Below are 20,580 nucleotides of genomic sequence, written 5' to 3' on the forward strand. Positions count from 1 at the left end.
AATACTGAAAATGTCAATTCACTTTTGCTAGTATGCGGCATTTCCCATAAATCAGAAAAACACTCAGGAAATCAAGCATAAAAAAGCCTTACACCTCAGTCACATCAAAGCCAATTTAGAAATTGTGCGACGTACAGTGTAGATGCTGATTTCCTTGCGATTTGCAAGACATCTGACACAGATATCTATGCAAATCACCACAAAAGTAGTACATGTACTACTTTAGAAATCAGTGTCGGAAACGCACCCATGTGACTGCTCTAATAGCAGACAATAGGGTGCGACTTGGCATACGATTTGCAAGTCGCATGCCATGCAAATCGCATGCCAAGTCGCATCCAGGGTGCACAATTTCAGGTGTGATTTGGGAATTGAAATTGTACCTGATATCCGATCTAATGAATGTGGATGTGAGTGTCTTAACGTAAGCTATTTGCTGCAGCACAATTTCAAAAGTAGTTCTTGTCTAACTTTTTCAGCATTTTGTAGCGATTTCACATATAGACTTCAATAGAAATTGCAATACAAAACACAATTGAAAACGCAATAACTCATTGGTAAATCTACAGAAAACACGGTGAAATTGCCAACAAAAAGCACAATTTTCAATGACATCTAGTGTGAACCAAGCAGGCAGTTCAACAAAGGAAATAAATCTTTGAAGGCATGCTGTATCTGCATGCTCAGATAAGGGTCTGTTATGGATTTGGGGGGGGGACGCCATGCCATTATTTTTTTTTTTTTTTTTTTAATTCTTTTCTCTCTCTCGCTCACTCTTCTCATGGTTTGACAAACTTTCCCAAAAGGAGGTGGAGTGCAAACCACCATTAGCAAATCAATCATTAGTCCAGGCCCTTATCTCATCCCATCGTTTGACATTCACATAAGGCGCAACTTTAAAGGTGTTTGAACAGACAAGGCCTCATTCTAATTCACATTCTAGGGATCATTTAGACAGAAGGCATACATGCTGCCACCAGCACATGTATGTTAGGGTAGTCACATGGGTATCATGCAAAGTCATTGCTGTGGTTTGGATTCAAACCAACAACCGTAGCAGTGCTAACCACTAATCCACGGAGCTGTTGCACACTAATGCCACCTGTATTCTGTGGTGTGAATCAACCCTAAGTCCCTGGGCAAAGTCAATGTAACTAGCCAGATATCTCAAATGTGACACAAATGTTGTGCTATGTTGCCAATTCAGTGTATGTTAGTTCTATGAATCCCAATACAGATTGCAATACTAATACAGGCGTACCTCAGTTTACCAACGCCTCGGTTAGCGTAATTTTCGATTTATGAATGAAAACCCATTGAAAATAATGCCTCGGTTTACACAATTGTTAATAATTTTTTTTGCAATAGAAAGTGTATGTCAGCACTGATTTTCCAATGCAAATGCCGCCTTTTTTTTTCTTCACTATAGTTCACAAGCTTAGATGTCACTTTCCTCAAAGTTACAGAAAACTTTGTATCTTTTAATGAACTCAAAGTAAACATTGTTTCCTTTAGGGATATAAATTCCAAGAAATGTTCTCTTTTAGCTGGGGGAAGTGACAGGTGAATTTCTGAGCTATAGTGCAGAAAAAAAAGGGAAAATTACATTTAAAATCCAGCACCATAATAGATAAAAAACGATGTGGGGTCCCCCCTCCCATCCACACCAAGCCCTTCGGGTCTGGTATGGATATTAAGGGGTAAATGCATGCCGAAATTAAATAAAAAACAGCTTGGGGTCCCCCCCAAAATCCATACCAGACCCTTATCCGAGCATGCAGCCCGGCAGGTCAGGAAAGTGCCCCCCCCCCTCCTGAACCATACCAGTCCACATGCCCTCAACATAGGGGGGTGCTTTGGGGCAGGGGGGCTCCCCCCCAAAGCACCTTGTGTTTGGCCGTTTTTCGGGATTTTGGCACATTTTGTTTATTGGTAAAGTTGGAAAAAAATCGTCCGATTTTGCTGATCGGCCAATTTTCGCGGCAATGATCGGCAAAATCGTCCAATTTTTTTTAAAATTTACTGATAAAAAAAGTGCCAAAATCCTGAAAAACGGCTGACCAATTAACCCAGTAACGGCCCAAAAATCGTCCGATTTTTTTTTCGGCTCCTCCCCCCAAAGCACCTTGTCCCCATGGCCGGTGGTTGTGGGGGGTCTGCAGGCGGGGGGCTTATCAGAATCTGGAAGCCCCCTTTAACAAGATCCCAGATCCCACCCCCCCCCTACGTGAATGAGTCTGCGGTACATGGTACCGCTACTAATTCACAAAAAAGCAAAAGTGTAGTGTAAAAAACCACAGTACAGGGTCTTTGACAAGTCCTTTAATAAAACAATGTCGCCCGAAGTGGATCCAACATCAATCACGATGTCATGGCGCCCCGCAAAAAGAAAAAAAAGAAAAACCGTTCCGCACTCGACGAGGCTCACCAGCCTTATGCAGGAGCCAGTCTCCCTGACATTTCTTATATAGGTAAGGGGTGGAGCCAGCTGGGGACATCAAGCATGTGATCCCACCCCATGTGACATCAATGATGCTTCCAGATTCTGATAAGCCCCCCGCCCGCAGACCCCCACAACTACCGGCCAGGGTTGTGGGGAAGTGGCCCTTGTCCCCATCAACATGGGGACAAGGTGCTTTGGGGGGGAGCCCCAAAGCACCCCCCCATGTTGAGTGCATTTGGCCTGGTTTGGTTTGGGAGGGGGGGTGCTTGCTCGTCCCACCCCCTTTCCTGACCTGCTGGGCTGCATGCTCGGATAAGGGTCTGGTATAGATTTTAGGGGGGACTCCACGCTGTTTTTTTTTTTTTAATTTCGGCATGGAGTTACCCCTTAATATCCATACCAGACCTGAAGGGCTTGGTATGGATGAGAGGGGGGACCCCACGCAGTTTTGTTTTTTTTTTTTTATTGTAGACCTTTATTTTTACATTCAGCTGTCAAAATAAATATTATCTAGACCATCAAAATAAGTAAAATCATTACAGAAATAATTGTAAAGGATAAAAAACTTAAATAGAATCACTAGAACTAAGGAAATCAAATTAGAATACATAAAGATATGCCTATTGCTGTTTGTTAAACACAGTAGACGCGACCGAGTGCCGGCTGTCAGAGGAATCCACACTGAGATTTACTATTGAAGAGTGGCTAAAAAGCAAGCGTCCACAGAGGACGTCAAAAATGTGTTCTGCACATGAGCATTTATATCAGCCAAATAAACTGCACGAGCGTCTAGTTTTTCACTGTGTCGACTTGCTTAAAAAAAATATTTTTAACACATTTAAATTTTTTTTTGAAATGGCAGATATTGTTTAAAGTGAAGTCCTGATATTTGGCAAAGCAAATTTCAAAGTGAACAAGTTTCTGCAGTGATTTTTCATGGTGTTAGACGTGCCTCTTAGCAAGTTTGCCTTTTGAGTCTGATTCCTGATCTGTGTCTCGTTAGTAAATTCGATTTGGCGTCTGGTTGTTGATGCTTCTCTTTAGTAAATGTCTTAGCAGGGTAAAAATAGACGGTCGCCACTAAAAATTAGACTTTTGCCCACGGAAATGCACCTAGGCACAATAGTAAATCAGGGTCTAATTATCTACAAAGAGGCCACCAGAAGCAACAACTGTGAAGGGTTGAAAGAGTTTTCACATCACTGGCTGTATACAAATAATGTCAGATAATACAATGCATATGAAACAATTGTTTGTGAATATGTTTTTATTTTCCTTTCCAGGAATTCTTAAGAGAGAATTCTAAGCAAAAATACCCCACTGCCTGAATAAATGCTCCCTTTTGTCTAGGGGTTTGGAAAGTGGAGAAACCGCCGCTTCTGCCCCCCCCCCCCCCCCCACACACACACACACTAGTGGCCTTGTGAACAGGCTGTTCCTGACTTCATCACGCCCATAGACTAGCTAAGGATGTGAGGATGACAGGAACAGTCCACTGCTGGATGTGGGGGAGTGTGGTTTTTTGGAGGATTGGAGGACAGTGTAGGTATAGCTTTATGCTGAGCTCCTGGACAAAATGAGCAGTTAACCCATGCAGTGCCGGCACAGCCCCACTGCATGGTAAAATAGAAATTTTAACTGGAGTTCTGCTTTACCATGTGTTTACCGATTTACACTTAGCTGTTTTGAAGAAAAAAAAAATCTATTTACAGAGTTCAACAGCTGAGACTGATATTTACACACACATCTAAGAGACTAAAGCAGCCCACAGAAGATTCAGTTTTTTATTTGTTATTTGTTTGTTTATTCAGTGGGTTGAATAAAAAAAATGACTTGATTGACACATCGAATGTGTGGATAGGGTAATCCTCCCTGCTGAGGTATTGTGTTCTGACAATGGGGAGGGAACCTTCCCCTCCATCAGAGTACACGGATCGGTGCTGCCATCAATAGCTAGTGATGTTGATCAAGCAGCATTTTTCCAACATGCTGATTGTACAGAAGTCGATCAGTAGATCGATTTCTGTACAACCACTGTTCATGGATCAAAGTTCTGCCAGCCCCTGCGGAACCGGCCAAATTTCAGACTTCCCTTCCCCTGTTACCCTGCCTGTCAGCTCCAATATATGGAACTGTAAGAAGTTTCAATAAGAGACATTGTGATTACTCTTTAGAAAGGAAATTATTTTCTGCAACATCAGTGATATGGATGTACTTATTTTATATAACTAGTACAAGAAAAAAATATAAAAACATCACTTTAACCGCTTCCCGCAGAAATATTGCTACAGGGCGGCATGGGTGCTCAAAGTCGTGTGTGTATATATATATATATATATATATATATATATATGTGATTTTGCATTTCCGGGTAGGGTGCGCATGCGTGCCCTACCCGCTCCACTATTCACGGCTGCTGCTGTCAATCACTGGGTCCCGGCCGGTGATTAGTTTGCAGGCACCCGGTGATTGCCGAGCATCTCCGACGTGAGGGGGGGAACTGTTTGTAAACAAAACAGTCCTCCTCCCTGTCAGCTCATGCACACTGCTTTGGTCCTGCACACTGCTTACAGTAAAACACACACAGTACACAGTTAACCCTTTGATAACCCCACATGTTAACCCCTTCCTGCCCAGTGTCATTAGTACAGTGTCAGTGCTTTTTATTAGCACTGATCACTGTATTGGTGTCACTGGGCATGTCAGTGGCACCAAGTCAGTTCCCCCCAGTGTCAGAATGGCCGCCGCAGTCCCGCTGTAAGTCGCTGATCGCTGCCATTACTAGTAAAAATGAAAAAAAATTCCCAGTATATATACTGCCATTTGTAAATGTTATAACTTTCACGTAAACCAATTAATTTACACGCGTTGGGATTTTTTTTAGCGAAGACATGTAACAGAATACATGAATACATTTTGGTCCTAAATTCATGATAACATTTGATTTTTTTACATTTTTTACTGGACATGATTAATGTCCAGTAAAAAATATTGTTTTTTTCTCAAAACTGTAGTTTTTTTTTTATAGCGCAAAAAGTAAAAAATGCAAAGGCAATCAAATACCACCAGAATAAAGCTCAATTAATGGGGAAAAAAATGGGGACATACATTTAATTTGGGTGCAGCGTTGCATGACTGCATGCCAGTTAAACTAATGCAGCGCCGTAAAGCAATATATGGCCTGGTCAGGAAGGGGGTAAATCCTCTGGTGGGCAAGGGGTTAAAAAATTATTAGTCTTAAAGGCTAATTAAAGTGTTTTGATTGGAGGATTGTGCTGAAGGTACGTCCAACCACTGAAGATCCAGCCTGCTGCAGTCTGCATGAAGGTAGAGGTCCTCCGCTCCAGCTTCATAATAACAAAAATAATACACTATTTACTTGTTATGAAGCCTGATTGCATAAAGAGTATAGTCCTCATGCACATGGGACGTTTTTACAGCGGCTATTTTTGGCTTTTGACGTTTTTTTCTACAGCTAGTAAACCCCCCAGCATGTTATCCTATGTGTCCATGCACACCTAGGCTTTAGGCTAGCCATACACTATACAATTTTCTTACAAATTTCTGTCCAATTTCTGCCCAATTTCCTTTAGATTTACCTTCAACTATATAGTGCAAGAGCCTGCCTAATTGGATACAACTGAAAGTGTTAGGTTTGACCTCCTATTATATGGTTTTTGGTAAATCTAAACCAGAGATCGCAAAAAAACTGGATAATGTATGGCCAGCCTACATCAGCGTTTTTTGGCAGGGATGTTTTTGGCTGGAAAAAAATCCAAGAACTAGTGGGTTTCTAGAGGAGTATTTTAGCTGTAAAAATGCTCTAACACTTAAAAACGCAGTAAAACGCGTCAAACCAACGCTTTTGGAATTTTTTGTTATTAAAAAAAATATATTTTTTGGTAAAAAAAAACGCTAACAACTGGCATATGCGGAAAAACACGGCTAAACACTAATGTAAAAACGCTAAAAAATATTTTTAATGTGACTTTACACAGCTAATGCTACCAGCATTATCAAACCATCCAGTGTGCATGGAGCCTAACTGATAACAGTTCATAGGTAGAGTACAGGAAAATATCAGCTCACAAAATTGCTGGCTGGATGAACAGCTATTTTTTTTTTAAATTAATTAATTTATTTTGCATTTGTCTACTAGATATAATAAAACACTTTTCCTTGTATATTAAACACACTAAAGATGAGCAAATAAAATACATTTATTGTTAGAGTTTACATGCACCTCAATAAAAAATAATCAGACCTGGAAAAAAAGTTAATATAAAAATCAGGTTTTGCTACAAAATTCACATCCATTAAAGAGCTCTCTTTTCAATAATTCCTTTATGCCACTAGTTTTTAGCATACCAGTCCTTCAAGTTTTTCGTGCTGTCTGGCATGAAAAATGATCTAATGCTGATGACTTTTCAAAGTGCAATTCAGGTGTAAATGAGCCCTGTGTGAGGAATTTAGATTGGCAAATGCCCCTCCCTGACCAATTCTCTACAGAAAGATCTTCTTCACTGGAGCCCCTGTTTAATATCTCTTGTTTTCTTCCTTCATGAAAAATGTGGTAAAAATGTGGCAAAGCGCAACAAAATACGGTTAAATGTGGGAAAACGCAGTAAAATGTGGCAAACCGAAGTTTCTTTTAGCAAAAAAAAAACGCTAAAAAAATGCAAACGTGGCTAAACGCTAATGCAAAAACGCTGAAAAACTTGCGTTTTTAACATGACTTCACACAGCTAACGCTACCAGTGTTATTAAAACACCCCGTGTGCATGGAACCTTAAAAGGTAAGGTATCAGATAAAGTGTTACTAAACGGACCTTGTATTCACTATATCTGCTCTCCCCGGACCCTGCATTCACTATATCTGGTCTCCCCGGACCCTGAATTTACTATATCTGGTCTCCCCGGACCCTGCATTCACTATATCTGGTCTCCCCGAACCCTGCATTCACTATATCCGGTCTCCCCGGACCCTGCATTCACTATATCCGATCTTCCAGGACCCTGCATTCACTATATCTGGTCTTCCAGGACCCTGCATTCACTATATCTGGTCTCCCCGGACCCTGCATTCACTATATCTGATCTTCCAGGACCCTGCATTCACTATATCTGATCTTCCAGGACCCTGCATTCACTATATCTGGTCACCACGGACCCTGCATTCACTATATCCGGTCTCCCCGGACTCTGCAGTCACTATATCTGGTCTCCCCGGACCCTGCAGTCACTATGTCTGGTCTCCCCGGACCCTGCAGTCACTATGTCTGGTTTCCCTGGTCCCTGCATTCACTATATCTGGTCTCCCCGGACCCTGCATTCACTATATCTGGTCTCCCAGGACCCTGCATTCACTATATCCGCTCTCTCCGGACCCTGCATTCACTATATCTGGTCTCCCCGGACCCTGCATTCACTATATCCGCTCTCTCCGGACCCTGCATTCACTATATCTGGTCTCCCCGGACCCTGCATTCACTATATCTGGTCTTCCACAGTACACACAACATGGAAATGCAATTATTTTAGTAAATATAAACTGCTAAATACCTCTTCTCATCAGCAGTATATTGCAGTCTTGTGGTTTCTGTCAGTGTCCAGCTGAGCACTGGTTAAAGCGGGTGGGAGGAGTTTTCTTTCTGCTCTAGGAGGATGCAGAACCCCTGACCCTCTGTCTGGACAGTGCTGATTGGTTTTGTGCTGATCACATGCACTCTCCCAAGAAAAAGAAAAAAAACTCTTTACCAATACACATCAAACTGAGCATGTGCAAATGCCTACAGTTCAGTCTGGAGATAAGTGGTGGTCACTTGAAAAAGGGGACGATCAGAGAAGACAGGATCCAACAGCCTTTTTACACAATGTGAAGGATTAACCCCTTAGGTTCCAAAGTGAGTATAACAAGCATGCTTTACTGCATCTACAGACTGATTTTACTATTGTGGGTTTAATAACACTTAAATTTTGCATTTTTTTTGACAAGCATGCTGTCGAGATTCAATATTATAAATTGTCTTTCCGGAGTCTGATCCAAATATTTTCCTTTACATTCTACTTGCAGCGTCAGAGATACTGCTATGTTGACGGAAGCCGTGTGAATTGGGCCAACTTTGGCTGCGGACAGCGCAAACGGAAAGGAAACTGGTGTGTTGCCCTAAATGTTGGAAGTAAGTATCGATGTCTCATATATATATATATATGTATATATATATATATATATATATATATATATGTATATATATATATATATATATATATAGTTTCCTCTTCCAGCAACTGATTGCAAACCCTCACAGAGAAATCTATACTAAAAAAAACAAACAAAAGTGGAGCGCATCTAAGAATATTGACAGATGAACACAAAAATTGAACTCAATGAATGCAGCTCACCTTGGCGAGTGGCCAATAAAACAGCTTACATGGCAGGAATCCATGGTGGACTTCCAAGAGGTCTTCAACAACACATTTCCTCCGGGTACTCTGGTTTCCTCCCACACTCCAAAGACATGCTGGGAGATTAATTGGATCCTGTCTAAATTGGCCCTAGTATGTGTATGTATGAATGTGAGTTAGGGACCTTTAGATTGTACGCTCCTCGAGGGCGGGGACAGTTACATAGTTAGTCTGACTGAAAAAAGACAAAAGTCCAACCAGTTCAACCATTAAAAAAAAAAAGTTATATTCCTATACCCACATTTGATCCAGAGAAAGGCAAAACCCAGCAAAGCATGATCCAATTTGCTCCTGCAGGGGAAAAAATTCCTTTCTGATCCCCGGAGAGGCAAAAAATTAAATAAATAACACATTCCAAGATTGGTTTACCATGCACAATAACAATGCAGTTGGGTATTGGGAGTCTACAGAGTAAGGAGGCGGATTGCAAAAAGAATAGATAAACGAAGGGCTCACATTTATTAAAATCAATAACACTCAACGCATTTCGAAGCATGCATCTTCATCTCCTGAAGAGGGAGCAATGCATGCACTGAAAAGCATTGCAACATGGGAAAAATGATTCCCCTGTTGCTTTGGTGGGTAGTACCGTGACGCATCCAAGTGAATTGGGCCATGCCAAAACCACAGGCCAAATACTAGACTGGTAGTTGCTATGCAATATTTCTGTTTAAAAAGTCTCTATGGCATTTCCCCTTCTGAACGCCTGTAGCATTCACTGAAAAGTGATCCTCTGCAGATTGCTTTTCAAAGATCAACGCAGGTGTGAATGACCCGCATGTGAGGAATTTAGATTTACAAAGTCCGCTTCCTAAATGATTTTAGATTCTATTTTTAGATAGATCTTTTTCTGAGGGTCCATTAATATTTATCTTATTTCTTTCCTCGCTCAGCTGGAAAATGGATTTCTCTCAGATGCCAGAGAAGACTGCCTTTTATATGCAGAACATAAACCTTCATAGATCTCACCATGATTGGACCCAATATCCCTTTTATATGCAGACTATAAGCTGTCAGACACCTTGCCTCCATGGACGCCATTTTTGCACCCCTCCTGTTCCCTGTCCCTTCCTGCTGCATGCATTTACCTTAATAAAAGAATAATAAATGAAAAGCATTGAAAAATACTGTGACTGCTGATTTTTTTTTTCTTAAAGAAAAATGAATGGTTATAGGGTGATCTTGTTCAAAATTAAAGAGATGCTAAACTCTGGTTTAAAAGCACATAAAGTATATATTCTTAACTCAAAAACATCTCTTCTATTGCTCTCAGCCTCCTCCAAATCTCCAAATTTTTTCTGCTGCGATCCAACTTCATTTTAGAGGGTGGCTTCATTCATTCTCCATGGTCCCACTGTAAGTAGGAATGTAGCCACCCTATCTTGCTCCTGAGATGGACAATGGACTGGGGCAGGGCTCAAAATTTCCACTCGTTTAATCGCATGTGGCGAGTGGAAATCTGGTTGGAGTGAGTGTGTCCAGACTGCAGCAGATGAAATTGACAGTCAAGGATGATCAGTGCAGCTGTGGGGACAGTAACAAGCACCGATCTCCCTGTATAGCTTTCAATGAAGCAGCTGAAATCTGCGGGGGAGAGAGGAGAAGAAGCGGCTTCCAGCTGCTTCATTGAAAACCATACAGGGAGATTGGTGCTTGTTACTGTCCCCATTGCTGCACCTATCATTCCTGGCTCTCCATTGGATTTCCCTTTCCAGCCCCCCTATATGCTCCTCAGTGCTCAGCCCCTCACTCCATCCTCCACACCAATGGGAGAGAGGGAGAGGTTGGATCTGCTCTGCCTCCACCCACACTCCAGTCCTTGCAGCTTCTAAGGGGATGTGTGGGCAGGAAATTGTATACAGAACAGCTGGCAGCTCTGTGATGCTTCTGAGCGAGCCAGGGCCATCCATGTGAGTCCGACCTTCCTTCCTTCCCACCTTCTCTCCTTTCCTTTCCTTTTTTTTCCTTCCTCTCCTCTCCCTTTTTCCTTCCTCTCCCTTTTTCCTTCCCCTCCTCTCCCTTTTTCCTTCCCCTCCTCTCCCTTTTTCCTTCCCCTCCTTTCCCTTTTTCCTTCCTTAAAGGGGCACGTGATGAGGACACCTGATGAGCGTTTATTTAGTATTTATTTTTGTAACTTTATTCTGCATAAAACATTTAACAGTGTCATTTCATGAGATAATTTATGAAGGCATGTTTAGGGGTGGAATTAGGGTTCAGGGCAGGGTAGGGGTTGGGTGGGGCAACTAGTGGCAGGTAACTCTTAAGGCCTGGCTAGTAGCTCAGGACTTGAAATTCTGAGCCCTGCACTAGGGGATATGTAGTGTGTATAGACACATGACTTCAACTAGGTAGCTCATGGAGGACATTACAAGAAACCAGAAAAGTAGAGTAAGGAACAATTTGATAAAAAAAAGAATACAGAACCATTAACCTCCCTAGCGGTCTGATTATGTCAGTATTTCTGTGCTCAAAGCGGTAATTTTTTTTACATGGCAATATGTATTTTTGTTATTGTAGGCCTGTAATTTTTAGGAATAACTCACTGAAATCTGTCCGAACAAGAGTCTAGTAAACATCCCGGGTATGTTAAAATTTGAAACACGAAACCATAATTTCATAAATAATTATAAAAAATAATAATATAATAATAAATGTAATTAAAAAATATAATCAAACCAAAAAAACACTGAAATTTGAAATATAGCGCCAAGTTCGTACATCACTGAGCAAAATCGTTTTCAGTGTCTGATGATGAATTTCCCCACGAATCATTATCACTCAATTCTGCAAGTGGTTCTAATTTACTATCGCTGTTCTCTAGCTGATCTAAAACTGCTTTTGACCTAAAGGGACGCTTTTTGGACACCATGGACGTTTCTCAGTTTCCAGGCAGAAAGAACAGTAAAAATGCATGCAGGGCACAGGACAAAGCACTCGGGACAAAATGTATGTGAAATGGTTTGATACAGTAATGTTTTACTATGTGATTTTAGTGAATTTAGTGAATGTAACTTTTACAACTTTCAAATTTCCTGCCAGTTCCGTCCCCCGTACATCCTGACGTTGCAGGGAACGGAATCCGGAAGACCGATGCCGTCATCGGCCGGAGGAGATGGCCGGGGATGCTGCAGGGGGGACATCGCGGGAGCGAAGGACAAGGTAAGTGAAGAAGAGATTCCGGAGCAACGCTGCAAGGTATTCCCGAGGTATTCCCGAGTGTAGCTCGGGGTTACCGCTTGTGGTGCTGAAACTTTACCCCGAGCTATACTCGGAAATACCTCCAGGGAGGTTAAGTAGTAGATGTGTACGGCTTTTTGTTTCTTGGAGAGTAAGGATATTGTTTAGCATCACTTAAGCAAAGAAAAGAGCATGCCCATAGAAGGCATTTAGGCTTTGCTAAACTATTATGGACACGTGACAGATTAAATCTCTTTATTATCTTCAGCAAAATAAATAAATAAATAAAAACGTGTTTCAGTTTTTTTTTTAATCTGTGCAGCCAATCCTTATTTTTACCATTGTCCCCCATACTTTAGAATATCTGAAATGGACTCTGAAGGAAGCATCCATGTCTTTCCCTGTTGATGTTCAGAAAAAAATGCATTGTTAAAAATTCTGTATGTTTAGTAAGATAAATATGAACTATTACATATTATAATGTCATATTTACCCCTTCCAGCAAAGAGGGGGACAGTGTGAGCGGAAGTTCAGGATTTCAGATTGCTGTAAAGCCCTTGTTCACGTAGCCTCCCTGGCGGTATTCCCGAGTGTAGCTCAGGGTAAAGTTTCAGTACCAAAAGTGGTAACCCCGAGCTACACTCGGGAATACCCTGCAGCGCTGGTCACTTACCTTGTCCTGTGCTCCCGCGACGTCCCTCCTGCAGGGTCCCCGACAATGTAATCCGGCTGATGCCGGCATCTGTCATCTGGGTTCCGTTCCCTGCGAGCATCAGGACATACTGGGGACGGAACAGTGGGAAATTTGAAAATTACAAAAAGTGACATTCACTAAAATCACTAAAATCACATAGTAAAACATTACTGTATCAAACCATTTCACATACATTTTGTCCCGAGTGCTTTGTTTTGTGCCCTAAACACAGCCCTCACATAGGTGTGCCTAAACATGAAAAGCATGTTACACACACAAGGTAAGGATTCAGAAAGGGGCTTCCTCACAAGAGCCATCTAAGATCCTCCATCTGCAGGAACATTCAACACACACTATATTGCCAAAATTATTGGGCCCGCACTCCAAATCATTGGATTCAGGTGTTCCAATCACCTCCATGGCCACAGGTGCATAAATCAAGCCCCCGTGCAGACTGCTTCTACAAACATTTGTGAAAGAATGGGTCGCTCTCAGGAGCTCAGTGACTCCAAGCGTGGTCCCGTGATAGGTTGCCACCTGTGCAATAAGTCCATCCGGAACATTTCCTGGCTACTAAATATTCCATGGTCAACTGTTAGTGGGATTATAACAAAGCAAAGTGGAAGCAACTGAGAACAACAGCAACTCAGCCACCAAGTAGTAGGCCATGTAACATGACAGAGCGGGGTCAGCACATGCTGAAGCACACAGTGCGCAGAAGTCGCCAACTGTCTGCAGAGTCAATAGCTAAAGACCTCCAAACTTCTTGTGGCCTTCAGGTTAGCACAACAACAGTGCGTAGAGAGCTTCATGGAATTCATAAGGGGTGGGGGTATGATCTCTATGTATAAAACACAAGAAGTGGGGATATGATCTCCATGTATAATACATAAGGGGGGGATATGATCTCCATGTATAATACATAATGGGGGGGATATGATCTCCATGTATAATACATAAAGGGGGATATATTCTCCATGTATAATATATAAGGGGGGATATGATCAACATGTATAATATATAAGGGGGTATGATCACCATGTATAATACATAAGGGGGATATGATATCCATGTAAAATACATGGGGGGGATATGATCTCCATGTATAATACATAAGGGGGGATATGATCTCCATGTATAATACATAAGGGGGGATATGATCTCCATGTATAATACATAAGGGGGGATATGATCTCCATGTATAATACATAAGGGGGGATATAATCTCCATGTATAATAAATAAGGGGGATATGATCACCATGTATAATACATAAGGGGGATATGATCTCCATGTATAATACATAAGGGGGGGATATGATCTCCATGTATAATACATAAGGGGGGGATATGATCTCCATGTATAATAGATAAAGGGGGGGGTTATGATCTCCATGTATAATAAGGGGGGGATATGATCTCCACGTTTAATACATAAGGGGGAGGGATATGATCTCCCCGTATAATATATAAGGGGGCATATGAACACCACGTAAAATACATAAGGGGGATATGATCTCCATGTATAATACATAAGAAGGGGGGGGGTTTGATCTCCATGTATAATACATAAGGGGGGGATATGATCTCCATGTATAATACATAAGGGGGGATATGATTTCCATGTATAATACATAAGGGGGAATATTATCTCCATGTATAATACATAAGGGGGGGGATATGATCTCCATGTATAATACATAAGGGGGGATATGATCTCCACGTATAATACATAAGGGGGAGGGATATGATCTCCACGTATAATATATAAGAGGGGATATGAACACCATGTAAAATACATAAGGGGGATATGATCTCCATGTATAATACATAAGGGGGGATATGATTTCCATGTATAATACATAAGGGGGGGTATGATCTCCATGTATAATACATAAGGGGGGGATATGATTTCCATGTATAATACATAAGGGGGGATATGATTTCCATGTATAATACATAAGGGGGGATATGATCTCCATGTATAATACATAAGGGGGATATGATTTCCATGTATAATACATAAGGGGGGATATGATTTCCATGTATAATACATAAGGGGGGATATGATCTCTGCAACATCTCCAAAATACGTCCGTTCCTAACCCCAGACACTACTAAGCAACTCGTTCACTCCCTTATTATCTCACGTCTGGACTACTGCAACTCCCTTCTCAACGGTCTACCCCAACACAGGCTATCCCCGCTTCAGTCTATCCTGAACTCAGCGGCCAGACTCATCCACCTTACCAACCGCTCCGTATACGCCACCCCCCTCTGTCATTCTCTCCACTGGCTTCCGATTGCCCAACGGATAAAATTCAAACTACTAACATTGACATACAAAGCTATTCATAACGCTGCCTCAAACTACCTCACCGACCTGATACCCAAATACCACCCAACCCGTACTCTTCGCTCCTCACAAGACCTCCTACTTTCTAGCTCCCTGGTCTCCTCCTCCCACGCTCGACTCCAGGACTTCCCCCATCCTCTGGAACTCACTACCCCAGCCCATCAGACACTCACCTACCCTCCTCACTTTTAGGCGCATCCTGAAAACCCATCTCTTCAGGAAAACCTACCCCACCCTCACCTAACAGTCGATCTCCTCCACTCCTCCTACCACTCCATCCCCCACAGCCACTTCCTCCTGTACCACTATCCCCTCCCTCCTAGATTGTAAGTTCGAAAGAGCAGGGCCCTCGAACCCCTCGTGTATTGTTTTGTTACTGTATTGTCACATGTACTGTCCCCCACTATAATGTACAGCGCTGAGCAAACCTTTTGGCGCTATATAAATACTGTATAATAATAATATGATCACCATGTATAATACATAAGGAGGGATATGATCTCCATGTATAATACATAAGGGGGGGGATATGATCTCCATGTATAATACATAAGGGGGGGGGGATATGATCTCCATGTATAATACATAAGGGGGGATATGATCTCCATGTATAATACATAAGGGGGATATGATCTTCATGTATAATACATAAGGGGGGATATGATCACAATGTATAATACATAAGGGGGGATATGATCTCCATGTATAATACATAAGGGGGGGGGATATGATCTCCATGTATAATACATAAGGGGGGGATATGATCTCCATGTATAATACATAAGGGGGGGGATATGATCTCCATGTATAATACATAAGAAGGGGGAAATATGATTTCCATGTATAATACATAAGGGGGGATATGATCACCATGTATAATACATAAGGGGGGATATGATCTCCATGTATAATACATAAGAGGGGATATGATTACCATGTATAATACATAAGGGGGGATATGATCAACTTGTATAATACATAAGGGTGGGATATGATCTCCATGTATAATACATAAGGGGGGATATGATCTCCATGTATAATACATAAGGGGGATATGATCTCCATGTATAATACATAAGGGGGATATGATCTCCATGTATAATACATAAGGGGGGGATATGATCACCATGTATAATACATAAGGGGTGATATGATCAACTTGTATAATACATAAGAAGGGGGGGGATTTGATCTCCATGTATAATACATAAGGGGGGATATGATCTCCATTTATAATACATAAGGGGGGGATATGATCTCCACGTATAATACATAAGGGGGGATATGATCTCCACGTATAATACATAGGGGGGGATATGATCACCATGTATAATACATAAGGGGGTTATGATCAATATGTATAAATACATCAGTGGTTCATATAGTGAACTTGGTGTAGAGTTATTCACTTTCAAGTCAGTACAGAGGACAAGGGGACATTCCTTATGACTGGAGGAAAAGAGATTTAACCTTCACATACAGAAAGGCTTCTTCACAGTAAGAGCTGTGACTATGTGGAATAGACTCCCTAAAGAATTAGTTCTGACCAGCTCAGTAGATATATAGAGCTGGACGCATTCCTAAATAAGAAAAAAATATAACTGGGTATTAACATTTCTAGGTAATAATACCAAGGATAGTTGATCCAGGGAATATCCTATTGCCTCCTGGGCGATCAGAAAGGTTTTTTTTTCCCTGCAGGAGAAAATTGTATCATGCTTTATTGTTTGTTTTTTTTTGCCTTCCTCTGGATCAACTATGAGTATAGGATTCTGTATATGGAGATTTTTTTTTAATTCATTAATTCCTTTGGTTGAGCTAGTTAACCTCTTCTGGTCCGGCCCATGTAGATAAACGGCCGGACGCTACCGATGCAGTGGGACGTTTTGAAATGTTCCCATGCGTTCATTACCTGTGCGCACTCCCTGGGAGCTCGATGCACCGCGATTGTTATACGGCACCTCTGTGCGAGGTACCGATTCATGTGATCACTGATTGGCCTATCAGTGATCACATGAATAGTAGTAAACAAGATGTCACTTCTGACATCATTGCTTACTACTAGTGAAATCTGGACATGATCACAGAGGTCACATGGTACAGGGCTATTCACAACAGCCTTGTACCATGTGACAAGCTGTGACCAATCAGCTCTCACAGTATTTCATCAAAGTGTGACAGCTCTAAAAGCGGAAAATTGGCTTGGACTGGAAGGGGCTGAAAGTGTCCGGACTGGAAGTGGTTAAACTTCTTTTTGTCAAGGTAACTATGGTGTCGTTTTATGAAAGAGAGAAAAGCCGAGGTCCTGATGATCACAGCTGATCTCTCAGGTGTGCCAGTTTATGAAGCTGAGGTGAGGAGCAGAGAACATTTTCTTCACTTCTCATCACAGGACACACCCTTCTGTCATCCACTCTCAGCCCGGGTTCACACTGATGCGGAACGGAATTTGCAGCGTTTCCTGTGCGAATTCCACACCGCATCAGAATTGCACCCGGTCATGTGAACTGCTGCAGGTGTGTATGTTAACAGCACCCCGAAATCGATTCACAAAACACGGTGCAATGTGCAGAATCAAATCAAATAGATGTAAATACCCATGCTGTCCAATTCTAGTGCAGACCAAAAAAAGGGTCCTGCACTTTTTGTGGTGCAGATGTGGTGCGATTTGAGCCATACAAAATCTATGCACAGAATTTGCATGTGATTTGCACAGGAATGCGATGCGGTTCCTGTGCGAATCACATGCGATTTGCCGCACTGCATATATAATATATACAGTATAGTTATAATATATTGTCGTTTAGGACCCATTCACATCTGAGCAATGCAAAATTGTTGGCAATTCTTGCTGCGATTCCAAATTGTGCTAAAATTTTATTAGAATACGCAGTGTGCTTTTGGGTGTCATTCATTGTTAATGGCACCTTAAATGCTGTTAGAAGACATGCATTTGGCAGCACATTACATCATTTGACAAATATGCTTTTGATGGCCAAAACACGCATTGAAAAACACACAGCACTCCATGCCCAAAAATGGTTCAGTTTGGCTTTTTGGGCCTTTTTAATGCACATTTTGGTACAGTTTTTTTCACAAACATTTTGTTGCCTTTTTAACACGTATTTTTGCTATTTTTTTTGCCTGTGTTTTTATGTGTGTTCTGGAAACGCATGCAAAATGCATGTCATGTTTGCGGTGCCATTATTGGTTAATGGCACCCAAAAGTGGCTTGCAGATGTGCTGTTTGCCAAAATACGCATAAAAACCAAATCAAAATGCACATTAAAAAAGTGACAAAATACCTGCTAAGAAAAGTGCCAAAATGTGCAATACAAACCACAGCAAAATGCCTGTTAAAGTAACCAGTGCCAAAATGTGCATTAAAGTGCCTAAATGTCTGTTAAGAAAAGCGCCAAAATGCATATTAAAAAACCCACGACAAAATGCGTGTTGAAAACAAAATACAGCATGTTAAATCGCAGCAAAATGCTCATAAAAATGCGCAATAAAAAAGAAGCCAAAATACACATTTAAAGAATGTGCCAAAATATATGTAAAAAAGTACCAGTGTTCAGTGCTTATTATTTTCATGTCATTGCATGGTCTTTTTAACCACTTGCTTGCTGGGCACTTAGGATTGGTTCACATTTGTGAGGGTGGTACCGCTGCGGATCCGCACGAAAATCCATGCAGCCGCACAGATTGGCACGCCACCCGCACTGGATACCGCAACCGTACTGGGAACTGAGGTTCCCGTATGGGCTGCGCTTTCAGAAGAAGTGCAGGGACTTCTTCCCTGTGTGTCATGGGGCACGGGAGTTCATTCAAATGAATGGGCTCTCGTGCCCATGCAAAACGCGACCCGCATGGCCGCGTATATGTTAACCAAGTGTAATACCCCCTTCCTGCCCAGGCCAATCAGCTTTCAGTGCGGTTGCACTTTGAATGGCAATATACCATATACCTGTACATATAAGAAATTTTTTTCATTTTTTCACACAAATAGAGCTTTCTTTTGGTGGTATTTAATGCCCGCTGGGTGTTTTATTTTTTTCTCTATAAACAAAAAATAGCAAAAAAATTGAAAGAAAAAGTTTTTCTTTGTTTCTATTATAAAATTTTGCAAACAGTTATTTTTTCTCCTTCACTGATGTGCATTGATGAGGCTGCACTAATAGGCAACAAGGATAGGTGGCACTGAAGAGCTGGAACTGATGATGCTGCACTGATGGGCACAGGTGGGTGGCACTGACTGATCATCAGTGCCGATCTGTTCGCTGACAACTGCCAGTGTGAGGAAAATGCAGCCAATAACTGGCAACTATTTACCTGGTGATTTGCTGTGTCATTGGACACAGCTGATCACGTTGTAAAAGGTTGCTGTGATCAGCCTTTTACCACATCATGTGATCAGCTGTGTCCGTGGAACACAGTAATCATAGAGATCGCAAGGTGCGTGCCCTTGGGGGCGTGTGGGAGCTCTCCAGGTGTGCGCCCCATGGGGTGTGCGGGAAGTGTGGTTCTGCAGGACATCATATGACGTCCTCCCAGACCTGGACACCGCAATGTAGCCATCATTCGACTATAGCGCGGTTGCCAAGTGGTTAACTTTGGTTTCCCTGTTTAAACTCAGTTGATCTGTAATCACACAATTATCTCACCAGATCACACGCAACCCTCCCCCTTCTACACAGATCTCAGCTGTTCTCAGAGGAAAAACTTCTCTCTTCTCCTTCTGAGAACAAATGTTCTCCTCTTCATAAACAGGAGGACAAAGGAGATGATTTTTCTCTGAGAACTGAAATGAGAGAACTTATCTCTGCTTAACCTCCCTAGCGGTATTCCCGAGTGTATCTCGGGGTAGAGTTTTAGTACCAAAAGCGGTAACCCCCGAGCTACACTCGGGCTTACCATGTGGCGCTGCATAGGGAGTCCCTGCAGAGCTTACCTTGTCCTGCGCTCCCACGATGTGTCCCCTGCAGCGTCCCCGGCCATCTCCTCCGGCCGATGCCGGCATCCGGCTTCTGTGTTCCGGTCCCTGTGACGTCGGAACGCACGGGCGCCGGTGGCGGCGGGAAATTTTTAAACTTTAAAAAATGTCATTTTTTTCCAAACAAATTTTACATAGTAAAACATTGCTGTTTCAACCCATTTCACATACATTTTGCCCTAGTGATTTGTCCTGTGCCCTGCCTGCATTTTGTCTGTTCTTTCCGCCTGGAAACTGAGAAATGTCCATGGTGTCCAAAAAGTGTCCCTTTCTGTCAAAAGCGGGTTTAGATCAGCTAGAGATCAGCGATAGTAAATCAGAACCACTTGCAGAATTGAGTGATAATAATTTGTGGGGAAATTCGTCATCAGACACTGAAAACGATTTTGCGACTTTGCTTAGCAATGTGCGAACTTGGCGCTTTATTTTAAATTTCAGTGTTTTTGGTTTGATT

General features: G+C 41.9%; 1 protein-coding gene across 1 annotated transcript in view; it reads left to right on the forward strand.

The window, feature by feature from the left end:
- Window positions 1–10,035, forward strand: part of LOC149452173 (bone marrow proteoglycan-like) — a 32,972-nt gene extending 22,937 nt beyond the window's left edge. The window contains exons 5-6 of the mRNA XM_089689698.1: window positions 8,517–8,622; window positions 9,802–10,035. Of these exons, the coding sequence (XP_089545824.1) occupies window positions 8,517–8,622; window positions 9,802–9,860 (165 nt within the window). The 3' untranslated portion in view covers window positions 9,861–10,035. The remainder of the gene's footprint in view (window positions 1–8,516; window positions 8,623–9,801) is intronic.
- Window positions 10,036–20,580: the final 10,545 nt, after the last annotated feature.

Source organism: Staurois parvus, unplaced genomic scaffold (genome assembly GCF_062004578.1).
Source record: "Staurois parvus isolate SC_StPar_1 unplaced genomic scaffold, SC_StPar_1.0 ptg000493l, whole genome shotgun sequence".
In the NCBI taxonomy this organism is placed as follows: Eukaryota; Metazoa; Chordata; class Amphibia; order Anura; family Ranidae; genus Staurois; species Staurois parvus.